Source organism: Bombus impatiens, unplaced genomic scaffold (assembly GCF_000188095.3).
Source record: "Bombus impatiens unplaced genomic scaffold, BIMP_2.2 scf_0146, whole genome shotgun sequence".
NCBI classification, from domain to species: Eukaryota; Metazoa; Arthropoda; class Insecta; order Hymenoptera; family Apidae; genus Bombus; species Bombus impatiens.
In genome coordinates this window covers 1,074,311-1,100,896 of record NT_176565.1, presented here as the reverse complement: position 1 = coordinate 1,100,896, position 26,586 = coordinate 1,074,311, and the positions used below count along the sequence as shown (strand labels likewise).

Below are 26,586 nucleotides of genomic sequence, written 5' to 3'. Positions count from 1 at the left end.
AGAAATTAGGCCGGCGCAATGGAACCGCATAGCCACGCGGTCGGAAAAACGGCCAGGGTTCGTTACGTTCTTTCTCCTTCACCTGACTTCGCTCAGCTACTTTCTCCTGAAAAAGAAATTAGCGGGGTGGACCAATTTCCCAGCGACCCATTCTTTTGCAGATATAAAAATGGAGCGAGCTATTCGATTAGTTACCGCGAATCGTATGATCTTAAGTGCGTTCACTGGTATTTGGATGATGGGCATCGCGGAACTCACGCGATCGAGCACGCGATCGAGCACGCGATCGGACACGCGATCGGACACGCGATCTAGCACGCGATCGAGCACGCGATCGAGCTCATGATCTCTTCTTCGACTTGCAGATAGTTATCGGATTACGAGAGCGAGTATGTCACTGACTACCCTAATGGACAAGTCAGTCGAGTCTGGACCATGTACGAGACTCAACTTTCATGCAGTTGAAATTTAAATCGGTAATCTTGCACGGAAATGATATTCGACCCGCGAGTAAGATAGCCGGTCAACAGCGTTTGCGTTGCATAAACTTTGATTAAATCTTCTCACTGCAATTTTTTCGGAGCTGTCATAGGACGGAGTGGTTTATTGTTATCAACAACAGGTAATTTTCTATCTTTAATTAGGAGAAAGAAAATCATCGTCGTGTTTATCGTCGTAATTAATAATAGCAAAGATATTTCCATATTGCATAACTGTAACAAAGCATAATTCTAACGAAGGTCCTAACATTTCTGCAGAATGTGACATAGTCGCTTGGTAATAGACAAGGCGAGAGGTAATCTCTAATGTTATTCAAAGTCAACTCCCAGTGTAAGTAGCTTCAGGTGTCACCGTCATGTGTAAAGTTGTACATATCTGATACTAACAATTTTACGATCTCATAAAGTGGAATTCTCGCTGTACGATGAATTTCATTAGTAAGGCGTGCGTAGCGGTGCTCGCGTGTAAACTCATCACCGGTAAAATTTATCCCGCGTGTACCTTATTAAAACGCAACCCCCTTTTAATATTTGGCACGACTCGGTTGCTAGTTAATTTGCCCCTCTGAGACGGACTGCGAGATAACGGTTAACGTTATTCGAGAAATTTACTTATTTTGCGATTCAACGCCGTTCTCAAAGCGAATACGGGGCAGGATTTAACTTGACGAAACTGTTTGGAACCTGGTTCCTCTCGCAACGTTTGGATTTCGGCCTTTCCATACAGTTCACTTTAGATACGATGAAAATTAAATTACTTTCCTTAAAAGGATCTCTTGCTCGAAGCTTTATAGGACGCTTTCTGCTGCTTTACGAATTTATAATCAAATTCATTAACCGATAAATCCAAAATGAAGAAAAGAAAAATGTTTAAACAAACCATTCATACACTCTAATATCTTAGTACGTAGCTCGATAATGAAAAGATGCAATCGTTAAGATATATTACGATGTAATTAGCCGTATTTCTAAAAATTCTTCTTTACCGCAAGTGCCAACACGATAATCCCGAAAGAGCTACAAACTGTGGACGCAATACCACCAACGATCGGTTTTTTTGCTTCAATGGATACGTGGAACCATAAAGGAAAGTTGCGAGATTCGATAGAGGAAGATAAACAATTTACTATATATCGCTCGGCACGCTTAAACTCATCGATTTTACGGACTTAGTGGTCCGTTTTATTTGTCGATGTTGTACGATGTAGCGATGTAAATTAGTTTTCTTTTTTCTGTTCTTTTTTTTTGTATGTCAAAGACCAGGTCAGTTCTAGTGGATTAACAGCGTTGCAATTAACAATCCAGGAGAAAAATGTAGCACCCAGCGTAAATTAAATGAGGTGATTGGATATTTGATTTGGTTTGATCGTTCGTAAAAGTTGTGTCTCGTTTCAACGAATCGTGTAACGAATGTAAAGATTCGCTATTGATACAGCGCCTGGTGCAAAAGAGTTTCTATCGTAATTCGAAGTTTCACCTTCAGTTTGTTCGCAGGAACTTTTTTCTTTCTCGATGCTGTCCTGGCCGGTATTTGCGCGAAAAATGCGACGAAAGATTTTCACCAGTGAGCGGAAGTTATTTGGGTGTTCTCATTTCCTGTGTGCATCCGCGTACGCGAGTACGTCGTTCTTCGAGTACTAGCAAGATGTTCCGCAGGTATTCCGGATATAATAAGAATATTCTGGAATTTTAGCGGTAGATTATCTCTCGACCGAATTTCATTCGGATTTCACCGCGGAATACATCTCTTGAAATTCGTTGAACAATCTCGGAAGGGAATAAACTTGCCTTTCTAGTATATTTTCTATTGATTTTAACTTCAGTTGTTTACTCATCTCTTCCTGTTGCTCGATCTCGAGACGAGCTGCTTCGCTTTTATTAAATAATCTTTTAAGACGATTAATGAGGATTTTCATTAGATTGTTTAAATAAACTTGTTGTATTTATGGGCAGATTCCGAACGTAGTCTAATTTCATCTGAAAACATTTGCATACGAAACAATTTCTGTTCTTGACTCGATCTTGAGTTCTGATGTTAAATTTTACTTAAACTTCGGAAGTAGGGTAATGCGTTTGCAGAGCAGTAGTTCAATAAGAAAATAAAAATAGGCGAAAGCAATTTCGTTCCTAACAAATTTTCAGCAGAATCTTACGAAGTCTGTATCGCAAACTTTTCTTAGAAAATTCATCCAGCCTAGAAGTGGATTTTGGAGCAAGTGGCTGGCAGACACGGCCCTTCGTGCTGTTTATGTATTTTACTATCTACGGATACTATTCAACTAGTTGACTTGACGTGTCCAAATTCTTTCTCTCTATCTCTCCACTTTTCTTTCCTTCTTTTTTGTATTATTACTTTCAACGCAACACGAAAAATATATCGGTGGAACGAATTTAACTCATTCTTCTCACGCAAAATGATTTTTACTCGACGAAAAAGAAGTTTACAAACTTTATTTTCATCTTTAAACTGTTTAAGCTTTATTTTCTCAATTCTGGCAACAAAGTCTATTTCGAAACTGTACACTCGTGGAAACAAATTCTTCGATACGCGAATCCCTCAGAGTAAAGAGAATTTTAGAGAAACGATTGATCGTTTTCGTATACGCAGAGAGTAAAGAGAAGTTCTCTTTTCCTTCGATGGTCGATCTGAGGTAAAGAAAGCCAATGTAGCGCGGCATTCGTAACACCACGCGCTATCTAAGAACGAAATGGTCGATTGCGGAGAAATTGCTTCTCTTGCTTGTGAACTTACGATCATCTCAATTTTGTCCGTGGTCTGTTGGCCGATTTTCTAGGTTAATTCGTTGATTCCATCTACCGTAATACTGCTATTATTTATTTTGTAATCTTATCCCTTGACTCGATATAATTAAGATGTGAATAAATAACGTTAAGTACTTTTCTAATAGCAAACGGAAGAATACTCGAATAAAACAAATATGCTTGCCTCTCTCATCACGATTTAGCACGAGTTAAAATCACGAGTTAAAAATAACGTCTGACATTCATATAATGAAATAACCAAATTTTTAAATAGGACGACATTTTTTCCCAGCTTCCTTTTCTCTATTTGTAATATATTTAAGAAAATAGTAAACAGTAATTTTTCGCGTTTGATTTGCAATTCCTGCTAAATTTGCATTACGTTCAAGATATCTTTTAACGTTGAACGTATGTCGAACTGTTTAAAAGGAAGAGAGATAAAAAGCAGAAAGATAAAAATAGAGAAACAGTGAAACGATACGTAACAGAAAGAAGCGACTCGAAATCGAAAAGTTTCTCCCTTCGATTCGGTGCATTTCGTTTTCGGAGAATTCCAGAGAACTCGTCCCTTTAATTACAGCGATATCGACGAAAGACGAATCGGACGAGAAGTTGTCCAATTCTAAAATCGTGAAAATCAACCCTGGCTTCATCAACTAGAGATTAATAGTCCTCTCTGCTTGTTTTACTTCTCCGTTTCCTTACAACCGATAAACTTTTTCCATGATTAATCGTGGCAGCACGAGGCGACGCGGTGACCTATGTACTTATTTTAAGCCCAGGGTTGATCTCCGGATCTATACATTCTTCTTCTATCTCGATTAAGAGACACGATAGCTGTTTCGCGAAAATTGTGTGCAAAAGAGATAACGAATCGTCAAGTCGTACAATCTGTTAGTAAAGTCTAATTGGACAGCCTTTACTCGTCGAAGAGTGTTTTGGATTTCAAATTTTCATACGAGAAATTCTTATTCTATTTAACATTGATACTGAAAATATCAAATTATCTCGCAAATGTTTCGTTTTAACAATTCAACGGACATTCTTTCTTTATGAACTTTGAATCTGCTTTGCGATTTTAAACACTTTTGTATTACCTAGTCACGAATTATGAGATAAATAACCGATCGATTAACTTTTCTTCTTAGCTAACGATACTATTCTTACATGCCAAAACACGTTGAAATATGCACGAGTAACGCGATTTTCTCATTTTCTACATAATTTTCGTTCGTTCAATTACTTCACGATGCCATTGAACGATCTTGTTTTCCTTTTGAATTCTTGTTTAAATATTTAGAAAAATGAGGACAAGAAATAAAAGAATGGAAGATGTCTTTTACCGTAGCCAGCGAATAAGAATAGCAATTTTCCCAGAAAATTAACATTTTTGTGTAGTTGGTATTTGGTGTACGTTTACATGCAATGATGATACGTATGTTAGAGAACAAGACTTGCTAACCGAGAGACGTTCAGCCAGACAAAGTACTATAGCTTAATGGAAATTTCGAGTTTAGAAAAGGTTTCATTAAAAATTTGTAACTTCCCGTGAGGTAAAAGAGAATTCATGTTGTATACACCGTTGAAACCATCTTAACGTTTTTAACAAATAGAAAAAGCTTGTACAAATTTAATTAACTGGAAAGAAGTAGTTGCAAGGGCTGAGCTTATCTTTGTTACACAGAATACTAACTTTAAGCGAATGTTACTTCAAATTATAATCTTTTCCATACAAATTATTCGAAAATGGGAACGCCACTATTAACGAAGAGGAAACTTGGTAGCTATGACACGAACATATTGTCAATGCGTGGAAACCACACAAAAACTGTACTGATCTCCGTTCGGGAGGTGGACAAGAGATTAAGGTAATCCCACCTAACCGATGACGTTCGTTGCAAAGGTTTCAACAGATTAATCGGTAGATCGATCGTCACTTGCAACTAGCGCCATGGAAAAAGTCATGATTTTGCAATACAATATAGAATACAAGAGACGAAAATCATTCTACGAAATAATAAATGCTAACGTTTAGTATAAACGTGTTACGACTGTAGAGAGACATTAATGAGGTAAAATAAATAATTACTAGAGACATTGCAATTTTGATGTTAATCCAAAATAATGTATTTTCAAATAGAAACATGATACAAAATATTGAACGTTTGTGATGGTGCCGAATATGTATGTCATACATTTGCCTTTATTAAATATTACCATCTGTCAATTTTAGCCAAAAATCGATTTTTAGATAGAGTACTTATATACAAAATAAATATCGGCACGATACATCCTTCGAATATGCTTTAAATTATAGATTAAGTTGTATCGTAGAATTTTAATTGACTTCAACAGCAGCAACGCAGTCGATCAAATCTTAATGAGCTTGTTTCAAACTCATGTTAAATCAAACGTTAAAGTTACGTGAAGTATACCTCTGAGATACTGATTAAAATTGGCATAAATTTATACAGTTATTATTATATTACTGAGATTTTATTTAGAGAATTTATTCTGTCGAAGACGTCAAAGTTTAAAAAAACAAACTAAAAGGTCGTTTTTATTCAGTATCGGTAGGAATCTTCATTTCGCTTGTATACTCGGACCTCTAATAAAACTTTTTGATCGTGTTATTTTAAATTAATGCTACTATACTGGATATTGAAACCAGTTTCACCAACGATTAAATCCAGTAATTAATACGCGCAAATTCAATGATACCAAATAACGCAGAGCTTTGCTGATCTAGATCAGTGTCAGTTTTTGGTAAAAGAAAACGTTTGCTCGTACGCGCTATAATTAAAAATACAGTACTCAACAAATATCCTACGCACATTTATCATTTATTGCGCATAAAAACGAACATTACGAAATCTATCATAATGTTAGAGGATTCGAAATTGACCTTATATAAATACAATAAGACCTTATATAAATCTTGGTGCACACGTTGTGTTTGTAATCGCCTCTTTTTACGAACGTCATGTATTTCCGGTATATTTTTCAGTTGGATGAATCGCGCGGATATTAAATTTGTTAATACTTTGAAACATTTTCATGCAAGCTTTGAAAAAACCTGGCAATTTGTATAATCCTTACACGATTAAACTATGCACAATTTTTGGGATGTTACTCTTATATCTTCGTTATCGCTCTGTAATATAGCCAAAGGGAGGTGCAGGTAATTTTGCAAGTAACTCGTGTATGAAGTATACCGTTTTAGACATTAAAAGAGATAAGGGTGCAACGTATTGGTAATGAACTGTAAACGTGACATCGAAGGTCGAACGCTTTGCATACCTTGTTGAAGAGAAAAGAATCGCGGCTAGATACGAGTTTACGCCGAAGTCATTCAAATAAGCATCGACATGCAAGTTTTGACGTTTCCTGCGAACGTATTGTGGCACTGTATTTGCGGTTTCCAGGAAGTCTTTAACGCCCGAGGTTGTCTGCCTCCGAGTGAGAACTTGTTTCATTTGAGCGCGATAAGTTGTACGGCAAGCTTGAATGCAGTGTACGAACGAACCATTTCAATTTACCAAGGGACACGGGCTATTCGGTAAACAGAAGTTCTTTCGACTACACTGCCATTTGTTTCCACATACAACGCGTTCAATTACAAACCCTCTTTCTCAAAATACTTTCACCCGGAACCCGCTTTATTATGGATAAGATTCATCGTTTTGTTGAAACACGAGTGTGGGTATAAACATATAGTCCATTTAAATTATTCAACGATATTATTCAACAATAAAAGGAGCATTAATCCGCGGCGAGAGAAGCACGAAACGTGCGCTCATTTAAGACGAGTGAAACCGGTATACTTGTTAACCTGAAATCGGCTTAATGTCTTTACACCGCATCGCTGCCCTTTTACGCTCCTTCCATTCGTTATCGTTTCAACTTCCTTCCTCTCGTTTCGCATATTTTACACGCGTACAATTTCAACTCTCGGCGACGATCCTGCCACGATTTCTCGTATATCTGCACGACGAGCTGATTACACAAACTTTTGCACCGATGTTCATATCAGTATGTAAATAAGTGTACTGGCTATCATCATGAAACCGTATGACCGAGATCATTACCATGGATCCCGTTCCTTCCTTTCAGCTCCTCCATATCCCTTTGCATTTTGCAGTATATATATATATATATATTTACCTACACGTTTGCTTGCCAATGTATACGTGCATTACGTACTCTATACACTTAACTTCACACGAAGCTAAATTAGTAGCGTGGTTGCTCATGCGCTGGATTCTGCTTTGCCAGAAACATTCATTGTTTCACAGCAAGGCAAAATGACGCTTGCTTTCGTGTGTTATACCGCTGCGATTATCTATCATTTAAATCAGTTTGAAGTTAGTGAATAATAGCCTGTACAACGCGTGCAAGCTGCGCCATATACCGGAACGAGCAGGAGAAGAAAAACTTGTATAATTAACGCGCAGTTTGTCTGTGGCAAGTCGAAATTGTCGTACATCGGTCGATTTCATATAGGCGCGAACAAGGTGAATCGGCAACGAAACACGCGAAAGCCAGTCAACCGAGGATCAATTGATTCCGTGAATCTCGTTAAAGCGAGTAATAGCGAGGCGAGTTTAAGTCACACGCTTTTGCAATGGAAAAAGCGACAGGGCGTCGTCGCCAATTAAATAACTTTCGTCTCATTGAATCGATGGAATTTCTAATGGAATGTTTCAACTGGTTTTACGAGCTATGAATATCGAGATGGAAGAAAAAAGATTCGAGATACGGGACGAGTGGCGAGAAACGAGAAACAAGAGGAACGAGAAACGAAAGGCACGAGAAACGAGAGACACGAGAAACGAGAGACACGAGAAACGAGCGACACGAGAAACGAGAGACACGAGAAACGAAAAGCACGAGGAGAGTGAAGAGAAATTGCGACCTGCTTAAAAAGCAGGAAACGAGAATGAAAATGTTCCATGAATTGTCGCAGCTCCGTTGAAGGGACGTCAGTTTCATTGTTAAAGTTATTACGCGATAGTGACGATAATAATCGGACATGGGCAGGAGCCAACATGTGCGAGCTACAGAACGTAACCAACCAGAAATAATGATGGGCTATGTTCAAAAGTTCGTCGAGTTGGCGTATGAACTGCTTGCGGTACGTTTGAACTGTTAAGAGTGGGTAAACATGGGAATAAATTCAAACGAGAATGTACGCCGTTTCGCGAGAGCTATCGCGATGATGTAAATGCTGATAAACGGGTGATATTCGGTTGTTCTCTCTTTTTATTCCAACGATATTTTTTCGCTCGTTGAGTTATTAAATATTGCCGCACGATTGTTTCGTGTACATGAAAATCCTGGTACCAATTCAGCAGAAGAGATCGTTTGTTAGAAATAGAGAGCGTGCAAAATCTGATTGGACGTTACGAAAGATGGAAAAATTCATATTGGTGTTCCTGTTTTAATTTTCCATTTATCATCGCCTGTAACGTTGTATTTAGTTTCCAGAAGAGGAAATGGTTGTCGAAGTATGGCTGGTGTCGCACGTTTAGCAAACGATGAAATGAAAGAAGCGAGATATTCGGGAGCAAAGGAGCTTGTAAGAGAATAAAAACTGGAGAATACAATGAAAGTGGATATAAACCGAAGGTCAAACGTGTCTGATATTCTGTGCGATAAACGTACGATAAATGCAGTGAAAGACTGTACGTGATAAATCGATGCTAAATTTCGGTAGACGTTTCTATCTGTGTACATCATGCGCGATAGAGCTTCCTCCAAATGGAAACTTATCGAATTTTTCTGGATCTCTCTTAGCTGTATTGCCGGTGTAACTAAACAGATGTCAAAATAAAGGAAACCATCTGTACAAATTCTAGAGTGTATTTACGGCCATTTTACGTTTATAAGTCCCCTAAACGAGAATGGAGTTGGGAGGCAAATAATATTGTTCGGTAACTTACTTGAACGAACGATATTTCATAAGATGGATCATTTCGCTCGTTCGTTTTCTTCGAAAAGAACTCGCAAATAATAAAAAATATTTGCGATTTCCTATATCGTATAAGACCATAAAATACCGAAAATCTTTTGTCCAAGAAAAACTTTTGTGATCCGTTTCTACGTGCTCTTTTCTTTTGTCGAATATACTTGACGAAGGTGAGCCACTTACAGCGAAAGATTGAAGCTGAACGAGAAAAGACTAAGGGTCACAGCCCTCTACTTGAATCCATATCGATTACAGGAGACGTGAATATTGTCGTGCTTGTGTATAACATGGGCAAAATGACGAAGATAGTGTATCGCTGACAATAGTCGTGCTGTACATTATATTTCGTGTAATGATACTCGCAAGAGAAATCCGGTGACTAATACACGGCGATTTTGTTGAAACTTTGCACAAGGGATCTATCTAAGAATTTAACCGTAACCCGTGGCCATTTTTTACTTCTAAGAAAGAAAGCAACCCTTTTATCAGAGCCGGCCCCTGTATGTAAGTGACTATAAATCGTAACCGACACAAGGTATCAAAAAATGGTTGAAATAAAAGCTATAACGCGTCTTGAGACTTATAAATCTGTGCGAGAAATTTTTTGGACAAATGATTTCTTTACGAAAATGACGTAAAAGGGAAACGCCGTCTCACTTTATCTTCTTTTTCTTGTTACAGACAAGTATGATGAGTGTCTAAAGTAAGGACGTTGTAAATTAGTTGTCACCATGAGAACGCTTCTGATCATACTGAGCACTTTCTTGGAAATACAACTTTATTTCATTGGTAAGTGTCAAAATACATCAAACGATTTTTGTTTAAAAAACGAGATAATCGAACGTGTCTAAATCATCACCAAAGGCATTGCGAAAATCTCCTCTATTTTCTCAAAGATATTAATTTACACCATCGATTATGACATTGTAAGTTACGGACTTAGTTCTAACATGCACTGTATCGTATTAATTTAAGTTTAACTTAATCGCGTTGTATTCTACTGTAATTGTACTGTAAATGGTGTATGTTCAAAATGTATAGAAATTATTATTTAACTTTTCTGTAACTTACTTTATTATATTTTACACTTCGTTTCCGGTATATTATTGTTACGTATTTCGTTAATCGCGCATGCTAATGATTATAAAATACGGTTGACTTTAAGTAAAATAAATAACAATAATAATAGATCGGAAATAAATAATTATAACAAGATAGACAAAATTATGTTAGTTTATTAGCAGTTATTTATATTATATGATATGTAAGAAACTAGAACTACATTTTATAAATCGTTGTCGTTCGAATCGAAGGAATTTTGGATGTGCGCTTATATAGCAGAAGCTCTTCGGCATTTGCATTTCACCGCGTCATTTTCGTGCTGACACAGAAAACACTTAATTCACCATGCTAGTTGATGGCTGACAAGTAATATCCGGTTATCGTGCTTTTGATGACCGCGCAAAGTTTTGGCTCGTTAGCGCTGGTAGAAACTTTCCGCCGGCAATAAACTATTCGTTCCTCGATCGAAGAAATCACTACCTCGCTAAGAATTTATTCGTATCTGTTTTGTCGATGAAATTTTTAGTTATGGTTCGGTTTTGTCTGTCGACCGACTCTGACAAATAGATTTGAAATATCGTAGTAAAACACAACCCGTACCGATTGTCTAGAATTGTATAAGGCACCTACGTTGCAGATAAGGAATTTAATCGGAGGTTTAATTAAACGAACAGTAATCCTTATTGTGCCTGCGTTTTACGATTCCTAATTGGCCGATCTTTGTCAAGTTGCTCGAAATTAATCGTGAACCGTTTTACCTTTTCGTTATCTTCGTAAAGTTTTTACGTCGACGGACTTTTATGAATCCTATTCGCTTGCGTTTTAACGCGAAGTTGTGCACAATTTTTTTTTACTTCTTGAGAAAAAGGCAAATAATTTTTTATCTTATTCTAAAAATCAATACAGGCTATCTCCTTTAGGATGATAGATTGGTTTCTTAGTGGTCAACAGAACGTAGCTAGGGCGTGTATCAAACATCGCGTATTGTCCTTTCTCGTACGGCTACAAAATAGGTTGCACCTCCCACGCGGCAATACTTCGTCGTTATCGCTGTGTATTTTATAAAAGACCGGTAAAGCCAAAGGAGAAAGCGTCTCTAGTAATAACAAAACTCGCAACGCGGCAAGACAAGTCGACGATAAACATTGTTTGGAAAATGCTTTTATCTGCAAAAATATTATACCGATTATTGTTGCTGTACAGTGTCGATTATTCTATCGCGCCGATATAAATTGAATGAAAACTCTGAATGGCTATATACTTTGTCGTTGACGTAATTTAATAGAAATCCCTTTAAAGGTATTTCTCCGGGTACAATCGCTCGCAAAGGAATAGAACGCGTGAGAGCGTAGGTACAGAAAGAAACTTTTCGGGAAAACTGAACGCGATATTTCAGCTCCTTAGGTAGACACTTCGTCGAATCACATACGTTGTATTTCTTTACTTGGGAAACGATACCGTTAGGCATCTCCATGCTTTAGTATGAGATTTCTTACACTGTTTAACATCATATATTAGTCCTTTTGTAAGTTTCTAAGAAGATTTTAGCTGTAATAGATGAAAATGTCATCCTGGCGATGACTTGATACAGGGATTACGTGTTAAATATGAAAACTTTGAGGATCAATATCTTGACTTCGGTACCGTTAGGTTTCCTTAAATTTTAACTACATGTACATTATGTCTCTTGACACGTAACTAAAATTCGATGAAATTCCTAAGAAATTCATTTTTTCGCAGCAATATCTTTCAACGCTGAAGAATATGAAAGAATGTTAGACAAATGAGAGGAGAAACGCGTAGAGCGTTCGTTTTAACTTTGGACGCGCGTTTCTGATAGAATCACAGAAAATTACAGGATGGGACGAAGAAAATGGCGGAAATAAAAAGGCAATAAATCGTAGCGACTTCCGGGTAAATCGGAAATCTAGGCCGTACTGTCGGGAGAAAGAACGAAGCCGTCTGGTAACGAAGCTGGTAAGAAAATCGACGAGTCGCAGAGTCGGGTCGATCTATGATCGCGTGCACGCGTGCCATTTCCTTGGCCACATGCGATTTCATGCCTGTCACATGACGAGATCTCCTTTCGAGTCTTTGGTGTTCGGGAGCAGGACGATTCGTGGACTCAGGAAAACGGGTCAGGTTTAACGAACCGTCGAACGAGTCTCGAGCAAGGTAACGAGAGCTAATTGCCGACGTTTTCATCGTGTACACGAGTCAAGTACGCGAACTAAATAGAGGCTCGTTATACTTCGGGGCTAAACGGTCGCGTATGCGTTTAGGGAATTCTTATCATATGTCGCGTGAATTTCGTATGTGTACGAACGTTACATGGCGTTATAACGCGCACGGTAAATATAGATTTCGATGTTCAAAAACCTTATAGACGTGGAAGATCGGTGCGACGAACATAGAAAGTGTTGAAATTAGATTCGTTTAGGCATAGAAGCCGAACTGTGCGCGAGTGAATGAAAACGCAATTAAAGAGTACGAAGAAACCGCGTGGGACAGTTAAGTGTTTTCGAAGTGAATTTCAAGGAAAACCCGGTAGATTTGTAATAGCTCTGCTGCTGCAAACGCGAAGCAATGCTTCGTAATTGTCGTGACTAAGTTATTCACTTAAGCCACTTACGTTGCGCCGGGGTTATGCGTTATCGTAGCAACGGTGGCTGCATTAATCTCGAAGCGAGAGAGAATTTCGTCTCGTTTTCCTCTCTAGCTCGGTACCATGCTCGCTGACGCTATTGTACCTCTTGCCAACGAAGTAGCGTGAAAATCGTCCTTAATCTCCGATGGTATCTTCCCTTAGGCCTTTGAGCTTTTAAGCTTTTGCAACTTCGATGTTCGCATTATAGTTTTATACTGCTCGAGCTTTCTCCGAAAATGAATCTAGGTTAATAGAAATTTTTTCCCATTTCAATTATCTCGCCGGAATTTTCTCACATAAACTACGCTCGAGAATGAATTCTATTGTTTCATTACCTATGCTACGACGTAGTCACGATACCGGAGATAGGATTGCAGGAAAAGAATGAAATCATGACGCGAAGTTCGCGATTAAATATCTCTAATAACGATTCGACTTGTCTCGCTCTCTCCTTTAGTTCTTTTTTTTGGTCTTTTCCCCGAAGATAAAGAATTACGGCCCATAAAACTCGGAGCAATTTCCTAAGAAATGGGCTATAAGAATCGCATATAGTAACATCCACGATGATACAGCGATAATTACGAATTAAATGGTACAATTATTTCTCGATTATTTACGATGCAACGTGTGTCAGAGATTTTAATCCGTAACGTGATTGTAATTTTTCCAGGGAGCCGGGCGGAGCAGCAACAATCGTTAAGGGTCAGCAACGAATTGGTGTCATTAAACAGCTCCGAGGATAAAAGCGAAGATGTCGTCGAAGGTCCCATCAGGGAAGTTCTTGCACAAAGCGGAAGCACCGCGAATTTGCCCTGCAAAATTACCGAACCTGGCGCTGGAACCGTAAATGTCGTTACGTAATACAAGTTAGCTTGTAGACGATTGACCCAGAAAAGTATTTCCAAGATACGCGGCCCTCCTGGCGTGATGTAATTCATGCAGGGTCGAAATTAGTTTCATGCCGATACACGACACCACCAGAGGCGAGGACGCGAGTGCTCTACATCCGCGAAATATTTTCCTCGCAACTCGTTCCTCGTTCGCGACTCGCTTTGCTTTCCACTCGTTGCTATTTTCGCAGCAGTATCGGTTTTTATACATTCGCTTAGAATTTTCGATGCTCGAGAATAGCAGATCGAGACCAGTAGCGTTCTTTTTCACATTTATTAATAATTTTAACCTGAAAAATTTACCTACAATTTCGAGCTTTCTATCGGCTATTTTACGATTCGATGCTTTCTTTTTCTCGTTCCTATTTTTATGCTACCTTTTATTCTATATTGGCACTTCGTTAGATTCCTTCTTTCTCGCCATATTCGCGACCGTTCAATTTTCATTTGCCGCCAGAGCAGCGAGTTGAGTGATATTCATTTAATCTCCGTTTGCCAGGTGGCATACACGAAGCAATCGAGGGAAAGAGAATTCATGACTGAATAATACAACGATTCATTGAATTTTAAAAACTGGAGGAATCGTTTTATACATATATAACGATTCTTTGAATGTTTGTAACCCTAGAAGAGGGACTGAAGGGAATGTAATTCTTTTGAGACGTACGACCCACGTAAAGTCTCAAAAGCGTTGCTAGGATCAGGAAGATGAACGCGTACAAGTGCTTGTCTTCTAAAATAAACTGTTAGGTTAGATAAAGCGAAGGGGAATAAATATCAAACATCAAGAACAGAGCAAACTTTCATGTAATGTTGTTCAATGGACTACAGAGAAAAACAGACCAGAGCCTTCTAAACTGATCTTGTTAGAACTTCCCAATCTATTTTCAAAGTTACTCTCCTTTTGTACTGTGAATTCAATTTCTGCGCAAGCTTTGCACTGTAATTGAATCACGGTTAAACGAGCGAAGAATCTTCAGTTGCATTGCTAATTGACTCGAAGAAATGTTCGCGAGTTGTTTAATCGATTTCCGTCAAACCATATTTGATTAAAAACGATATTTTCGGTTTACCGATATAAAATAAAATATCAAATTTGACACGATTGCACCTTTTACACGTTGAAATAACGGAATATTTTTTGAAACAATAGTAGCAACCGTGATAGACGCGGAGTTACTCTTTCTATAAAAACTGCAAATTAAATAATCGCATCTTTGCGCATACTGTATCGCGGGCCTGTGACCTAATTAATTCTATAAAGTTCAACGTGTTTTTGCATTACCCATATACGTATAATGCAAAAAAATATTACTTGTTTGGAGGCGTACTTTGCTTCAAACTAGTTCAATTGATACATTTGTTCAAATATACAAATATCGCTGCTAGTAGAATATAATATGTGTTCCCGTTATTCGGAGTATAATACAGAAAATTTTCCGAATTTATATATAAAGTTTAAAATTCAAATTTTCGAATTCAATAAATCCTTTTGAATATGCGGATTACGTTTATAACACATTTGCTTATCGTACGAACTGATTTTTTTAAAACGGCGAATTTCTATTTAATCCGTGATGCTACTAAATCTAACTATCAGCAAGACTGTTTGTAGAAGTGGCGCGCGTCGGTTTGAGCTGGGGAGCATTATTGCCACCTTGATAACAAATAGCTCGGCCACAGCTCTCTCTAATTTTCTTTCTTCCTTCTTGAACTTTTAGACAAATTACCCGTTTCTGCTTCTCTGCCGATCCTTTCTCCCCCATTTTTTCTCTCGGCTCTAAATTTATCCCCTTGTGGGTTATTCGAGAAATTCTTTAAATCGGCGGATCCCGTTAAGTATACAGAAATCCCGAAAAGGCATTCGTTGCCTTTTATTCGGTATTTTTCTAAATAGCTTTTCGTAATTTTCGGCCGAAGCACAGTCTCTTCGAACAATAATTTGCCTCTCACGTATCGATTCACTGTAAATTCGCCTTCCTTCGGTTTGGTTCACGATCATGACGAAGGTACGCCTTGAATTCCGTGCGTCGAACGTGATAACGCGGTCCTTCCAATTGATTCTCACATTTTAAATCTCATATTTTCTCCTAGCAGCTCGAGTCGACCTTTTCTCCTTATTTCCTTGTTCGTTTCTTTTTCACGTATCTCGTGCTACCTTCTTTTTCCGATCGCATTTCTCTTGCCTTCTCTCGAACATCGGTAGCCACGGTGCAGGAATATTTCAGAATATTTTACGAGATTCCACCGTTAAACCGATACCGTAGCAGGTGCTCCGTTCAAGTTCTCAGAGGAAAAAAAGCGAAGGAGGAAAGGAATGACAGAAAATCTAGGTTGTGTACACGAAGCATTGAGAAGCGGGAAAGTCTCCCTCGATACTCGTGGCGACGAAAGCCAGATGTCGAAATCGAATTCCATTCGACGTCGCGGCAACGAACGATTTTCTCATAGAACAGATCAGGTGGAGCGGATTTTCGAGGAATTTTTATACGCAAGATACATACACGTACATGCATATTCAAGGAAACACTTGGTAAACTTTCATAGAGAGAGGGAAAAAGAGAGATAAAAAGAGAGAGAGAGAGAGAGAGAGATACATTCTTATCAAATGAATAGCTAATCCCTTGGTCACGTATTTTACAAGTTTTAAGTACTTACTCACTAAGAAAAATTCCACGACGTATATCTTCGCCTCTATGCTATTTCCACGCACAAGTTTTATTTTGTTTGTGGCACGTTTCAGAATAATAATTGTCCATTAGGATACAAAACCATCCAATGCTTTTTCCTTCGTTTCATTGCTGGAATTTATCCTTGCATTTCTGCTATCCCACGAACAAGATTTATTTTATTTGTAGCAACTTTAAGAACGATAATTATCTGTTGGAATACAATGCTTTATGCTACTTCAAATCTAACGTTTCGGTATATACCCATACATTCTACTATGCAGCATTTACGCTTCTATGTATGTTTCCTCGTATGGCCTACTCGACCAGCTCAGACTTATCTTTTTAATCCGTCGATTCTGCGATCGGATAAATAAATTGGGATGTATCGAGAAAGTTGGAAGCGTGTTTCAGAGAACGTGTAATTCACGCGAACTTTAAAAATTGGAAGAGTCCTAATCCACTTACAGGCAAAATGTTGCGTATCGTTGATTTCTGTATTGGGAATAGTCTTGCATGACTTGGTGCTTGACAAATTGAGGTAGAACATCAGGAAGACGATAGTACTTCCAACTGTATGACTAACTTAAACTTAACTTTTCCGTATCACCGATTCATTTGCAAGAGCTTGTTTATGAAATTTCATCTTAGTTCGGCGCGTGACATGTTTACTGGACCATCTAAACATTATAGGAGTATATGAAAGGTCTGCTTTACTTTCTATAATGTCATATTCTCTCGATGAACGTGTCGTATCTTTGGCTTGCCTATCGTGCATTACAAATGCGAGGTACTCTTATCATGAAAAATAAGAAGACAGCTGGTAAACCTACGGGCACTTATGTAAAGTACTCTGTCCACGGACGGAAAGCAAATAACACTGTTGGTAGGATCTTATATCGACGAAGAACATGAATAAAAGATAATTCATCTATGTGGCGTGTACGAGAGGGAGAAACAAGGCTTGTTGCTTTAAAAGCCTAGTCGTTCGATCGAGGGTACGAAGAAGACTGAAAGAAGCGAGGAGCGGCAGTGGCAAGAAAGAGTGCTTCCGTTAAGGGATATCAATTTTGGAAATATCTTTCAACCAACTTTTCCCCTTTCGAGTATGTGCCTCTACAACAATGAGGAAAACACCACTCGTGGAAATTGAAAACAACTTGTCACGATAGGTGGGCAACGCGAAGCAGGTATATTCAAGGAAAGGAAAGGAAGAGTTGGATTGTCTGTGAAATATAATTTCCAAAGTCTATTTGCGTCGTCGGTGAGCAGCGGACCACGAACTGGGGTCTGGTACGTGTTGTTTCAAGGATGAACTTTGCGTGATCGAAAAATAGAAAGAATGACACAACCGACGATCCTCCTCGAAGGTATCGAAAGTATCACTTCGTTTGCGGATGCGTACTTCTCTCGAATATCGTTCTATTCGAATCTTTGTTGTCTAATTGCTTAACACGTTATTTAATCGACATTGATATCGAACTGCTTTATTGGGTAATTTTATTAACTAGACAAATGGGTGTTCCATTCATATAGTTGACGAACACAACATCTCGAGGCTACGGATAGGAATTAATTTGCTTGATCGCGGGAAATCCATGGGCGGATTTCCGAAGGGAATTTCCAGGAACAGGCACCTTAAGTGGGTTCCGGTCAAAGTAACGTTGATTAATGTTGTTCCAGCGAACTACTATTCGCGTTTGAGAGAACGCTGAAACTCTATGCTCCGTGCTTATCCAATTCGTTATCCAGTAAACTTTGAGGAAGTCTTTTTCCGAATTAGTTTGGAACTGCTTTGCTTTCATAACAACGGTTTAAAGTACATCAAATTATTGTACCATGAATCCCGTTTATTAAATCGGCCAAACTTTTCGTTTCCCTTCAAACGTTACGGCAGATGGAAATTTCCTTCCTTTCTCAAAGAAAATTAGGATCATGTTTAACATACGCACGTCCCAGATCCCAGATACAGTATTTATGTCTATTACATTCGACAGCGTGGAGGCACTATCGGATCTGTTTGATCAAGGTATTGTTATCGGTCCACGTGAGAATAAAAATTGATTCATCCAGGCAGTATTCAATAACACCCACGCTATTCTTGTTTGCTTTACGGTATCCACGGCAAAATCAACGGGTACCGAGAAATATGCGTGTTCCAATAAATTTCTAGGAACTAACAGGATGAACAGCAAAATGAATAATATCGAAAATTGATGCATCAGAGACGATTCAATCGATCGGCGCGTAAAAAATGCCAGTTTTTACGTGTTTTATGCAAAAACAACTTTTACTGTCCCATAAATCTGTCGTTACTTATTCAGTGTACAGTTAAAGTCGTCGATTTACGGTAAAACCGCGAAACGAGGGGTCGACACGATGTCAATGGAGGTAAATCACGCGTTAAGTGCTGAACCATGTGCAGTAAAGATCATAACTGTCACCTGTCGTTACAACACCTTCGCATTTTACGTTGTCAGCGTATTCCAGACTCTGCCATCGTTATATAGAAGAAGGAACACAATGCAACGAGTACCGTGGAATACCGGTATTATCTTGAACACCGCTTCCTATCTCCTCCCTCTCAAATTAAACTATTAAACGCGGGAAACGATTATACCGAGGATATTAAGAAGTACGAACAAAGATGCAAACTAGCGAACCTTTCAAAAGGAGAAAACGCAAAGGAACGAAGTAATCGAGCGCGGAGCTTTGGGAGATACGTAAACGTTTTATTCTCGACAAATATTTCCTTCCCGATTACCGTCCCACAAAGACTGTTTTATGCAATCGCTCTTCGTCAATTACTTATTAGGCCAATTGTACCAAACTTTAAGAAGAAAGCGCTTTGGAAACTGAAACTTTCGGTATTCAAGACAATTACGATTGTCCCTTTTCTCGGCGTAGCTTGCTTGCTTTTTGCGATTTCTATGAAAGCGTTTCCCTTCTATCGAAGAATGTTTAGGCTCGTTACTGAAACCACGATAATCGTACGATTAGCCTACGCCTTCGTTCCCCGTCGCTGAAACACGTAGTTGACATCGAGCTGATATTTGATTTCTCAATAGCAGACGAGGGAAGTTGGCTCGTCGAGGGAATACTTTTAAAATCGTTTCTCTGATAACCAGAACGAGCTTTTAACGTTGATCTCGGCGAATTACGTACCATACGCAGGGTTGCGATAGTAATTATGCCAGCGTAATTGGAACCGTTTTATTTTACGCCTGGTTCGTAAATCACATTAAAGCATTAGAGGCTTTATCCATCGCGAATCTATTGAATTTAAAATTGAAAATATAATCAACGACGCGCGTAATTCTACGAAAAGATATTAATGGATTTGTCATGCGTATAATGTTTTGTCATATCCACTCTAGGTTGATATAAAAATAAATGATTTATGCTTTAAGATCATGAATAATAAGCAAGCCTATATAATTCAGCTGGGACGTAATTTCAGTGACGTTTTCGTCAAGTGTAATGGTTCCCAGAACGAGCTTTTGCCTCAGAGAACTGGTTTGTTAAGATTTTGTCAGGATACGAAACGAGACCACAACGTTATCCACTGATCGTAGAAAGGACATCCTTCAAGGTTCACGGCAATTCCCATTTGGGAGATTAAGAATAGGGTATAAGGCTGCTGCTGTGGATAGTCGTTTTCAATTAAGCTTTTGCCAGTATTGGTGGGACTCTACTTGAAAAGCTCCATGGGTTCGTGGATCTATATCTGAGCGCGTACCCTTCTTTCTTGCCTACGCCCGCTTTAATAGCTTCCTTCGGGAATTCTCGAAACATCCGTTATCCAATTCGTATCTGCGAAGAGCGATGGTTGAAACAATGTCAAAGGAAATTAAGAGTCGCGTAATGAAGTCGTCGTTCGAACGTAATGTACCATTTGCATTTTGTCGAGGAGAATAATCGATTTTAATGGTACGGTCGATCTCGTCGAGCGTTATATTACGTTCACTGAATTAGACCAGTTAACCGGAATAATCGTAATTAATTCGGTACAAAAGGGTGTGTGCGGTTAATTATGGTTAAACAAAATTACGAATTCATATCACGTTAGGTACAGATGTGGCGGGCAGAAGTAAGTCCTCTTTCGGTGGAATCCAGGATTATAGGGAACATCCTGGATTAGGGGCAGTCGATGGTTTTAGTAATGTCATATCCCCGAGAATTGGTTTCCTACGGATGTATTTGATGGAGTCGTAGTGGTAATCACCTACGCGTCGACTAAGCATTAGAACGGGTTATTGGAAGGTCCATTCAAACCAAGATTGAATCGATCGATAGCGATTGTCTTTCGATCGAATCGTTAATTATATAATTTCTACGAATGTTCTCAAAAGACCAACTCTTCTTCTTTCATCGTTATTTTTACAATGTATTTATTTATCATTTTGCAATAGTTAGTTGTTTTCTTGGAAGATGTGTTCCAGCGAGTGATGCGGAAATGACGCGCATCGGTAGATTTACAATGGGACCGGGTGAAACACTTATAACATGAGCAGAAATGAAAATTATGCGTCGTATCTTTAACGAGATTAACGAATGCAGTGTACGCGTGTTACCAAAGTGCGACTCGTTTAGAAATGCATCGCGAGTTTGCAAACGTTCGTACGATATTTTTTCATATTTACGGTTGAGCTACATCTGTTTCAGAGGAAGCTCGTTACTAGCTACCACATTATGACGAGTAGCATACATTTCTACCTGTAGACGAGCTTTTGGCAGATTAGTACAAACCATTTCCAACTCTCAGGTTTGTCCAATCTGTTTGAAAGTCAATTTCCTCGTTTCTCATTTTTCCACTCACCTTGTGCCCACGTAACAAGTAATTTGAAAGCCGGCAATCTGTTTTCCCCGAAGCAATTTTCAAGTTCTTGTTCAGCCGTACAAAGCACGGGACAGGCGGGAGCAATGGGAATTGATACGCCATCGCTCGCAATGATAAATTTTGATAAATTATCATGAACGAAAGGGGACAATTTTTGGAAGCAGGGTGAACAGAGAGGCGGCGAAGCGGCGTGGCGCGGCGTGACAGTTATCGAACAAATTGAGTAAGTTTCGTGGTCAACACGGTCAAGAATGAAAATTACCCTGAAATTAGGGTACACTAATGGCCATCGTAATTGATATTGGACGCAAGCGTGGCTTACTCTCCCTCTCTCATTGCCTGATATGATACACGCTGTTTCCTATACATTGTTACCGTAAATGACCTAAATGCTTTTAACGCCTATCCTACTACAACCACTTGTTTCCATCCCTGAATTATTTTGAGCTTTCTCCATGATGGAAATCTTTCGTATGTATTATCCGATTAACATACATGTACACATTGATACATTTATTAATACAAACGACGTTCTTTCTTTATTTTATATTTATTTAAATCAATCTATAAAATGGGTCAGTCGTCTGTAATAAACACGGGCAAAGCTTGCGATAAATAAAATTGAATAAATATCGAACGGACGTATACTTCATGACAATTTTTTATTGCAGATTACATGGATGAAGCGTAAAAACAGACGGTTGTTGACTGTTGGCACAAGTACCCACTCAGTCGACAAACGATTTGTCGTGATGCATTCGAGTACTGATTGGCTACTTCAAATACGAGCAGTTACTCTCCAGGACGAGGGTATATACGAATGTCAGGTATACTTGGCGATGTATCTATGTGTAATAAAAGGCACGTTTCTTCTTCAGTACGATGGTGCTTCACTCTGTTGCGACGTTGCAACATGCATATCATCTATTTCAACATAAAACGGGCGTCATATTTTAAATTTATGGCAACGCATTACAGTAACTTTCCTGGAACGTCTCTTTCCGTGTACGTAACAGAACAAAACAAAACGAAAGGATATTTCAATGATAAAAGACGCGTAACAAGTTTAGTTCGTCCGCGCTGTGGTCGTTTAGTTGCGTTACCAGACGAAATTAGAGCTTTTTCTAGACGTCATACGTTAAATACCATCCGAAAAGTCAGCGTAAGGTCAGTTAAGGTTATCGTAGCCTTTAATCCGAAGCTCGGTTTACAGCGTTAAATGTTAGCCGCAAATTGTCGCGGGAGTGAAACACACCTTGATATTTTATTTACGAAGAATCCATGAAATATTCGAAAGATTCTAGGAATAGTTCCCTAGGAACAGTACATTTTGCCAAAACGTTTATCGAAGATCGTTCCTAAAACGATGTAGAAATTTCCACTTGACAGATAAGAGGCGATAATCGAACTCGATTTATCCACGAAGCAACTATTGGCGTTGAAATTTCAGGTTACGTCGCATCCAGTGCAACGGAATTTCGTGCTCTTGAAGATCACAGAAGCGTACTCGATCATACCCGGGGCGCCTGATTTACACGTGAAGCAAGGTTCTAGTCTTCGGTTGGAGTGTCAACTGAAGGCAGCTGCGGAATCGCCCCTCTACGTCTTCTGGTATCGTCAGGGACATATGATCAACTACGACGAGGAGCCAGGCGTGAAAGTTGAACTGACCAAGAACGGATCGATTCTAATGGTCAACAAAACGAAACCGTCGCACGGCGGTAATTATACGTGTTCACCGAGCAATGCTAAATCGGCTTACGTGATGGTTCACGTGATCGAAGGTGAGCAAATTAAGTTTACCAAACGTAAGGCCGATCCGTATTTAGTTTGTCTCGAAAAATCATTTAGCGAGAAATAATTAGGATCGAGATTTCGTTCGAGGCAAAGCTAGGAGCTTAATTAACGTCGGACCAGATTCCTGGCATACAGGATAAAGCGAAACGTTTCGCCTTACGATCGAGCATTCGATATTTCAAAAGTTCTATAGAAATCCAGATAGGAGCAAAATTTGACAAAGCCTTAAGCATCTCCTAGACGCGCGCCACTGTTCCGGAGATCGTTGCGCGCGTGATCAGACTACGAAGGCGAACTTCGCACAAGGGACTAAGAAGTCAGAAAAAGAGACGAGGCTCGTCTCGTCTGGGGCTTTAGCTTTCAGTGTCCGACCGGTCGAGCTCGTTTAAAACGTCGTAGTCACCCTCAGGGGTATTTTACCGCTCCTCCACGAAAGTGTCCTTTCTCCTTCTCCCTCTATGAGATTGGGGTGGTCTTGTCTGGCGACGCGCCTCTTCTCATTCTAGCTCGGCCATTTTCACGAGGAACGGTTTCTTTTTGCAGCTATCGAGTCAGAGTTTCTAATCTCGTTTCAGAGGAAGAGAAACCGGCGGCAATGCACGGAGGAGACAGAAGGAACCTTAGTCCAGCAATTTTAGCGAGTAACTTTCTGGTGTCCCTCTTGGCGGCCGTCAGCTGGAGGATACCGAGTTTCACCAGCCTTTACCCGACATGAATCACCGTTGAACTTATGGGAACGACTGGTGTTAGTCGTGGCCGCGCTACCGCAACTCGGTTCATCTCTCCTATCGCAAGGACGACTCTGACCATCGGTCGACCATTCGGGATTCGTCTTTTCAACTGTAACTCCAATCGGCCCTGCAAGAACGATATCCTTGCATTGGTGTTAAAACCGGAATGTCATCGAGTGTATCGATTCACGTATGAACACACGGAACCGCCGCCACTTTCGAACCGACCCTTTTACCTGTAGCGCGATTCTTTTCAGAGATTCGTGCTCCCTCATCGAGGGGAACCGCGTCCGATCGTGAGAGCAGCAGAACTGTAGCCACCGAGAAATCCTTTTGTTTTATTCCCTTCTATCTTTTAACCCTCTTGTCCCTTATCCCGTGTACTCATCTCCTTCCACCCCGTTCCTTTATTATGTACCAAGCAATTTCTTTGTCTGGAAAAACGTATGCGTGGTCGGAGTAACGATTATTCTGCTGGTTTTGGAATCGATATAGAAAGTATGTGGTGCAAGATGTGTCTCACTTTTAACGTTGGGAAATAGAACGACACGCGAAGAAAGGTTCCTCTTTTATTCTCTTTTCTGTTGCGAGACGGTAGGAACCTGTCGATTCGAGCATGATCTTTTACTTGCTAGTATCTGTCATTGTGCGCGATGAGTGAACCGTTTTCTTCGTACGTGCATTATATATACATATGTAAATGTAAACATACATAAAGAAACGCGCATACATACACATTCCTTATACACGCGGGGTTCATACACATACATACGTATACCTATACGTATACACATACGTAGTATGTAAGCGACACCGTGGACTCGAGATGAACAAGCGCCTTTACGTTTCGTGACGTGGAAACCGTTCTTCTTCCACTCCTTCTTCGAATCTTGGATAGCATGTGTGTGTGTTAGAGATTTATCGAGACGGAATGCGAGGAAAGTGAAAGCCTCCGTTGAATCCGGGGAGAATCAGGAGTACAGTGGATCGATCAGGCTGCGGATAAACTCGTTATCGGAAATTCGTGACAGACATTCATGCGATTCCGCGCGTTGCCGCGTGTTCATGTCGGGATAAACGGAATCAATGTAAATATAACGCTCTAATCATACATTCAATAAAACATTAATCGTAAAGCTGCGATCGATAATTTACTCACGAGTCCTTTGTGTTTCGTTGGATCGAGGCACGACGCGATGCGACGCCGTAAGAAACTTTGTCGAGGCAACTTTGCCATTTGTTTTCGTTGTTCGATGGGTAAACGATGAGGCAGGAAATTGAAGGTAAAGTAGCACGATCACCGTGAAATAAACGACGCGAAGGAAAAGTTATTTCACGAAACTCCGAAGGAAAGTTGTGGAATAGCTCCGGCCGATAAATGTGCACGTTCGCCTCGCGTTATCTATCTCTCGAAGTCTTCGAACTTTACGCGAGCTTTAACACGCCAGTGGCAAACGTTATTACGAGAGCCTTCGTTATCTTAGCTTGGAATCCTGTTAAAACGGATTAATTCAACCGCAAATTCGGTTGGAGAAATATCGAAATCCGCTAGGGGCTGGATAACGACGACCACTAACATTACTGTAGCCGCGAAACGAGCTTCTAAGAGCGCGGTTCTAGACACGATTAATCGATAAGACTATCGAACGTGTGAAACCTTTCGCGTTTACTCACAGGGACGCCGATTCCCCTTGTTATCGACGCGCAGGAACTTTCCCACCACTCGATATCACGACAATTTTTGAAAGATCGTCCGATGTCGATGGAGACGATGATAATTCGCGTCATGGTGGAAGATATCGCGAGCAATTAACACGATAGCAAGTTGATTTAGGTTGTAAACGTTAACCCATATAACGCGGCCTGATACCTAGTCTGTGCCACGTCACGGGAGGGTACCGCGTATCGTTTTTTCCCCCCCGTTCGACTTCGATCCCACCACCCCTGTCCTTTAACCTCGTTTTGTTTGACCCGGCGCGGCGCGGCCCTGCTTTCTTCTCTTATTTTCTATCTGGCCGCACAGAACTTTCGCGATAAAAGCACCGAAACTCTTTTAACGGGTGCTAAATTGAAACACTACTGCAATAAAGGGATACGGCGCAGTGACTTCTACAAAGAGCATTCTTCCTTCGCTTGTCCAGTTCGAACCTTCATACGTCTTTACTTCCAAACCGAAGAACGAGAAGAAAACCCTTCTTTCAAAACAGGAGAAACAAAAATCACGAGAGAACAAACGACGGGGTTCTGTATCGATGAAATCGTTTTCAACCGGGTCGGTGCGAATGAACATATCGATCTTTGTAATAAACATAGGCTACAGCCGATAAATAACAAGAGAATGTGTCGATACAGTGACACCGCTGCGGTCCGGCAATTTGGTATGTAATTCGTTTCAGCGTAATAAATGGATGGCGTTAATTATGCTTGTATAATATTCAAACGTTTGGCGTGTCCTTTTTAATAGTTTCTGTTTAGCGTATTTTTCTAGTTTTCTATCTTTCTGTCTGTCTGGATGGGTTTTTTTTCTTTTTTTTTTTTTTTTGCTGGAAAACCGAATTTCAATTTTCACCTTTCTTATTCGTTATTTTTACCACAATTCAGTTACGAGAATTTTAGTAAAAATTGTAGCGCGATATCGTTGTTTCGCGCAATGCAATTTCGCAGAATTTTCAACGTAATAAGGATGGCAACGAGAACAGCGGATGTAGTACGGTGATTC

General features: G+C 39.7%; 1 protein-coding gene across 3 annotated transcripts in view; it reads left to right on the top strand.

Moving 5' to 3' along the window:
• LOC100740528 (zwei Ig domain protein zig-8-like) overlaps positions 1 to 26,284 on the top strand; it is a 44,899-nt gene extending 18,615 nt beyond the window's left edge. The window contains exons 1-6 of one of the 3 annotated variants that reach the window (XM_033319296.1): positions 434 to 622; positions 9,913 to 10,020; positions 13,611 to 13,783; positions 22,011 to 22,166; positions 22,790 to 23,123; positions 23,712 to 26,284. In XM_033319296.1, coding sequence (XP_033175187.1) covers positions 9,963 to 10,020; positions 13,611 to 13,783; positions 22,011 to 22,166; positions 22,790 to 23,123; positions 23,712 to 23,851 — 861 coding nt within the window. In that variant the 5' untranslated portion in view covers positions 434 to 622; positions 9,913 to 9,962 and the 3' untranslated portion in view covers positions 23,852 to 26,284. Of the gene's footprint in view, positions 1 to 433; positions 623 to 8,141; positions 9,736 to 9,912; positions 10,021 to 13,610; positions 13,784 to 22,010; positions 22,167 to 22,789; positions 23,124 to 23,711 lie in introns of those variants that run through there. The other 2 variants (XM_033319295.1, XM_003487278.4) reach the window with 2 other exon arrangements.
• The last annotated feature ends 302 nt before the right edge of the window (positions 26,285 to 26,586 follow it).